Source organism: Thunnus thynnus, chromosome 4 (genome assembly GCF_963924715.1).
Source record: "Thunnus thynnus chromosome 4, fThuThy2.1, whole genome shotgun sequence".
Classification (NCBI taxonomy): domain Eukaryota; kingdom Metazoa; phylum Chordata; class Actinopteri; order Scombriformes; family Scombridae; genus Thunnus; species Thunnus thynnus.
Window position 1 is genome coordinate 20635575 of NC_089520.1, and position 5026 is coordinate 20640600.

At 39.2% G+C, this 5026-nt stretch overlaps 1 protein-coding gene across 1 annotated transcript; it reads right to left on the minus strand.

Moving 5' to 3' along the window:
* Window positions 1–205: 205 nt before the first annotated feature.
* On the minus strand, window positions 206–5002 carry parp3 (poly (ADP-ribose) polymerase family, member 3). The gene is made up of 11 exons (XM_067587412.1): window positions 4840–5002; window positions 4345–4547; window positions 4082–4207; window positions 3453–3632; window positions 3136–3274; window positions 2430–2653; window positions 2182–2337; window positions 1962–2048; window positions 1703–1880; window positions 1446–1589; window positions 206–1223 (listed from the first exon to the last, which is right to left on the minus strand). The coding sequence occupies exons 2-11, from the start codon at window positions 4528–4530 to the stop codon at window positions 1048–1050; spliced, it is 1596 nt and encodes a 531-aa protein (XP_067443513.1). The 5' UTR covers window positions 4531–4547; window positions 4840–5002; the 3' UTR covers window positions 206–1047.
* Window positions 5003–5026: the final 24 nt, after the last annotated feature.

The window sequence follows — 5026 nt, forward strand, 5'->3', positions numbered from 1 at the left end:
GTTCTGGCTTATATTTGTAGCAGCCTTCTTGAGATAATTTGTGTGCATAATGGAAAAAAAAGTGGTGGCACCGTTCATATTTTTTCACATACATACAGATAAATTATATTGCTTTCCTGTAATTTTGGAAAATACTTAAATTAGCAAGTATAAAAAAATGAAAGCCTTTAAGCCAAGTATCCACAAGGAAAAACACTGCAACAAGTTAGAGGAACACTCAAGTTTATTAACTAATCATTGGTTCAAGTTCTGTCATAGTGCAAAAATGCTGAAAACATTACATTCCAAAGGGAGTTGCTCCTTCCTGACACCATGTGGTGGCATTTGTAACCTATCTAGAAAACCAACTGGGCAAAAAATTTGACCCATCTGTTTACCACTTATTACTTTGCACTGTAAAAGTACTTTCAGGATATTAATCAGCAGTTCAACAAAATATCAGATCACAAAATTGTACTTTATAGTTCTTATACCTGTAAACATTTCTGCATTTGGTACCATTTTTACTCTACTAAATAACATTAAAAATGTCTATATAATTGCAAAGGCATGCAGTGTATTTATCCTGCATATCAAAGATATTTTTGCTGCATGATCACTTGAATTAAATAATCAAGTGTAAATAATATCTAAAAGGTCAAAGTACACGATTGAGATGCAAAATAAAACATAATGTGCAGCATGTAATTCAAAACAGAACTGTATAGATATCTAGAGGCCTTTCAGACATGTAACAAAGATGAAAAGATACCAGTAAGAGACTGATAAAGGATGCCATGTTTTTCATGGTAAATAAAATAAATATAGTATGTCAGTGTTTTAACAGAAGTGCAGTCTATCACTCTCAGACCAGTTATAGTGTGCAAAATATAAGGCACAGGGAAGTCATTTATGCATCTTGTAGGTTGTCTGCACAATAACTGTAAGAATGAAGACAATAATAATCATAATAATATAAGAAAACAGCATAGTTACGCTTTTTAGGAAGCCCATCATATAGATGGAACTTTTCTCTTTCAAGGGACCTGCCCCTATCCTCAAGTTGAATTAGCACGACATGTTTAGCTCCAACAGGTAGCGAAGGCGACACTGGCTCTCTTTGTAGATGAGATATTCACTGTTACTGAAGTAGCTCTCTGAGAACTGGGGCTGATCTATGGGCTTACCCTGTGGCACAGCTACCTTCTTGCCATCCAGGGTGATGAAGATGTCCTTGGACGGATCTGAAAACAAAGGAGTTGCCAAACAAAAGATGCTGCATGATATCCTTTAACACAGTGGTTCTCAAATGCTATTTGTTAGCAATATTGGAGAAACTTGTAACGAAATGAGCCAAGTTTAATTTTATTGAAATAGAATTATCTAGTTACTTAGTTTTTAGACGCAAAGACACAAGGCTGAGAACAAGATAAAACTATTGAACAAGTATCGTGGAAGTATTGTACCTGGTTCCACTGATCCTCGTGCCACCACACTGTCATAGCCAGCAGGAGCCTTCTTCAAGGAAGAGTTGTCTTTGGTGATGGTATGTTCTTTGCCGAGGGCTACCTCACTCAGAAACATCACTCCAGTATTTTTAGAGGTGCGCACTAAAAATGCATGGCAGAAAATACTGATTCATTATTATTGTTATGATTGCATCATAACAATATCATCAGTCATCATCATCTTCTTTAAACACTGTCTCTTCATACAGCCTCACCGTAACCTGCAGACTTCCTGTTTTCAGATGCAAAATAGATACCACAACCAACACGACCTCCTGAATGGGGCATTATCCTCAGGCCGCTCTTAAGGATAGCTGCCACCACCGCAATGTTTGTACCATGCCACAGCAGACGGCGGTTTTCCAGACTATCATTCTCGCTAAACCGCTCTCCCTGCAATGTATGACGTATGTGTTAGGTCAAAGGACTTCAGTCTTCTGTGTCATATTCAACAAGACTGACTCTAGGTCTCACCTCTGTCGCTCGATCAACTTCCCAAACATTGACAATTTTTGGTTTACGATAGTCACATGAAGTTTCTTTCAGGTATTTTTCTATGATCTTCAAATGCAAAGAAAAAATTTTTTAATACTTGTGGACAAGAGAACATGAATGGAAGACAAACTGAAATATTGACAATTGCAAACAAGTGAATTACATTTACTGAACCTTATTATCACCCATGACACAGTACCTTAGATGTTTCTGTGTCCTTGTCCATCAGAGTGAGCTTGCATTTGAGAGAATTGTAGTCTTGGTCTAGAGGGTGAGGAACTGTCTCTATCATCTCTTCCTGAGCCTTCTCAGTTTCTGACTTCAGTGTCTGGGCAAGCTCAATGTCAGCCAGCACCTTCAGAAGGCAAAGTAAGGAAAGGAAAGGAAACTCAGGACTGACAAAACATCAAAGGGAGAACAGCTAATGCGACTTAAAGTGAATCTTACCATAAGCATCTCTTTCTTCTTCTCCACAATCTCTTTATTGTTGATGGTAGGCGGTCTGCACCGGCCAAAGTTATGTGGGATTGTGGTGAAGAACTTTGAAGAAAGTTCTTCGAGGCGTGCTCCTCCACTTTTTTTGTTCATGGCTGCCTCAATCTCCTCCAGCACTTCAAAGCCCTTTGCGATCTGCATCTTACTGAGTTTGCCTAAAGGCATCTTCTTGATGTCTGTATAACATCCACACACACACACACACAAAACCACAAATCCAAGCCACAATAGTTATTGCATGTTTTCTTTTTCTTTTCTTTTTACTGCTACAAAAAGAAATATCACACAATGTATTTATTTTGAGGTGCCCCTTGTTCCTAAGCCCAAGAAACTGATAAGACGTTATCGAGATGCTGAGACAGGGAGATTCGGTGTGTAAATGCAGACTTCACCCTTTGTTTGTAGCAATGGTCAAACATTTACATGCCACATTCTACACTCTTTGATCTCCTAGTTGTCCTACATTTCCAAGCAACACCGAAAGTCGAGACAAATACTGTATGACAAAGTTCAGAGATTATTTAAAAACTAGCACCCCATTTAGTGCAACAGGCACTCCAGTCCGACAGGCATGTAACAGAACAGGTATGTATGCACATTGACATTTGTACCCTCCAAGAACCAGTTGGTATTAGTTGGTTTACAGAGACACACCCACCTAAGTTCATACATTCCATTGCCTCCTTGAACATGTCGTTGCTGAAAATGAGCTCAATGAGGCTCCTTGTAGCCTCATCAAGGATGCATGGTAGGGTCTTTTTAGTGACTTTGACAGTCTTTCCATCGACACTGTCCACCTGCAATATCAAAAAGTACATCCAGTGAGCTTTTGTTAAGGCTGGTACTTATATATCAGAGGTTTCAAATATTTGAAACCCCTTCAACTATTTGCCATGGAGAGTGGTAACTGATTCTATGACATGATTCCTCTAGGTTTCATATCTCTTGCTCCAGTGAGATGTACAATCACATTACCTTGACCTCAGCATCCTTCTCTCCATCCACCTCTATCAGGGTGTACTTCCCGGAGTGAGACACAAAATTCATCCGATCGCTCCAGTTGTTCTTTGTCTTGTCCTTAAACTTTTTCTCAAAGTCCTTGACAGCAGTCTCAAGCTTATCGAACACGTTAAGTTTGCTTTGTCCCACTTCCCCCTGAATTTAGGTTAGAGATGAGGCAATCAGGGGCAATTTGTTTTATATAGGAAAATGAAATACACTAGAATAATTTGTCAGAAGTCCCACCATGATCATAACAGCATATTAAACATTAATTAATTAAAAGTTATACTAATGATTCCATTAATTTGTATAATAAATATATTATTTGCAAATACTACTACTGCCAACACACTTGTCTTCACTTAATGTGTGCAGTAATACTTTGAACTCATTAAGGATCCACTAAGGGCATTACAGACATTTGTTATGAATACTGTGGACCATGCATAAAATATATACATACAACAAAATATCAGGAAAATGTGTTTCTAATTTTCATCCGTGTTAAAGTACAGTAGTTGCTAATATTTATGAATTTAAAGAGATAACAGACAAAACAGAATAAAGTAAACAAGGTAGTGTTGTAGGAATCTGTTGCTTACCACTCTGCCCCATCTGTTCCATGAATAGTACTTGTTGCTTGCTTTAATAAGTTGAATGACATAAAACTTGTTATTGTTATGTCCAATATTTGTCTGATTGAGCATGCAGTCATAGTCTTCATATACCTGGTGAGTCAATACAGACATATTTTTCAATATGTGTTTTTCTCTTTAAATATGATTGCATAAAAATAATGAATTTATCTTGATGTAAGAGAATAAATACTGTGGGGATACCCAGTGTCATACAGTGCCCCTCTTACCTCTCCAGCAGCTGGCAGTGAGCAGTGCTCATCCACCTTCCTGTTGCCTTTTACCTGTGGCCCTGCAGCCAGAAGGGCCTCTTTTGTAGAGGTGAAGGCATCCTTGGGCTTTGGTGTCTCGGGCTCCTCTTTTACCCTCTTGCCGCCCGCATTGGCAGTAGAAGCAGCCCGTCTCTTTGGTGCCATGTTGCTTGCTGAAAACCCTGCACAGATATCTGCCATGTTAGTGATCTGGGCGTTATGCTCAGACATGTCTACACGACTGGACAGCAAGTTCTCTCTGGCTGTACATCAAAACAAATTAATGAATTTCCGTACATGTACTAATTATCACTAAGTAATTATCACTAAGCTACTGTATGTTGCCATAAGTAATAGCAATTAATCTGTACGCAACAGTGATTTTTAATGTGTTTTGGAGGAAAGCAGCCACAAACTCCGCCTTCACCGGTTCATCCCGAAGATGACCTAAATTTCCTTCAGCTGAGAACTCACCTTTTAACTGTAAACAGAGAGGCAGATAGCCGGGCTGAGAGAGAGGAAAGCAGGCCGACAGATAGTCAGGGACCTCTCGGTGGTGAAGACGTCCGGAAGCTGTCTGAAGGCAACTGTCCGACTCAGATTTTGGCGAAGTTTATTCACTGTTGACAGTCAGGGGAAGAGGCGGGGCTGAACTGTACAC

What these genes read in the sequence shown, in the direction of transcription:
- parp3 (XM_067587412.1), bottom strand. Translation starts at nt 4,530, where the DNA reads ATGGCACCAAAGAGACGGGCTGCTTCTACTGCCAATGCGGGCGGCAAG. An exon ending in GGAACAGATGGGGCAGAGTG is followed by an intron (nt 3,633 to 4,081) that starts GTAAGCAACAGA and finishes ACCTAAATTCAG; the next exon opens with GGGGAAGTGGGACAAAGCAA. An exon ending in ACGAGGATCAGTGGAACCAG is followed by an intron (nt 1,224 to 1,445) that starts GTACAATACTTC and finishes CTTTGTTTTCAG; the next exon opens with ATCCGTCCAAGGACATCTTC.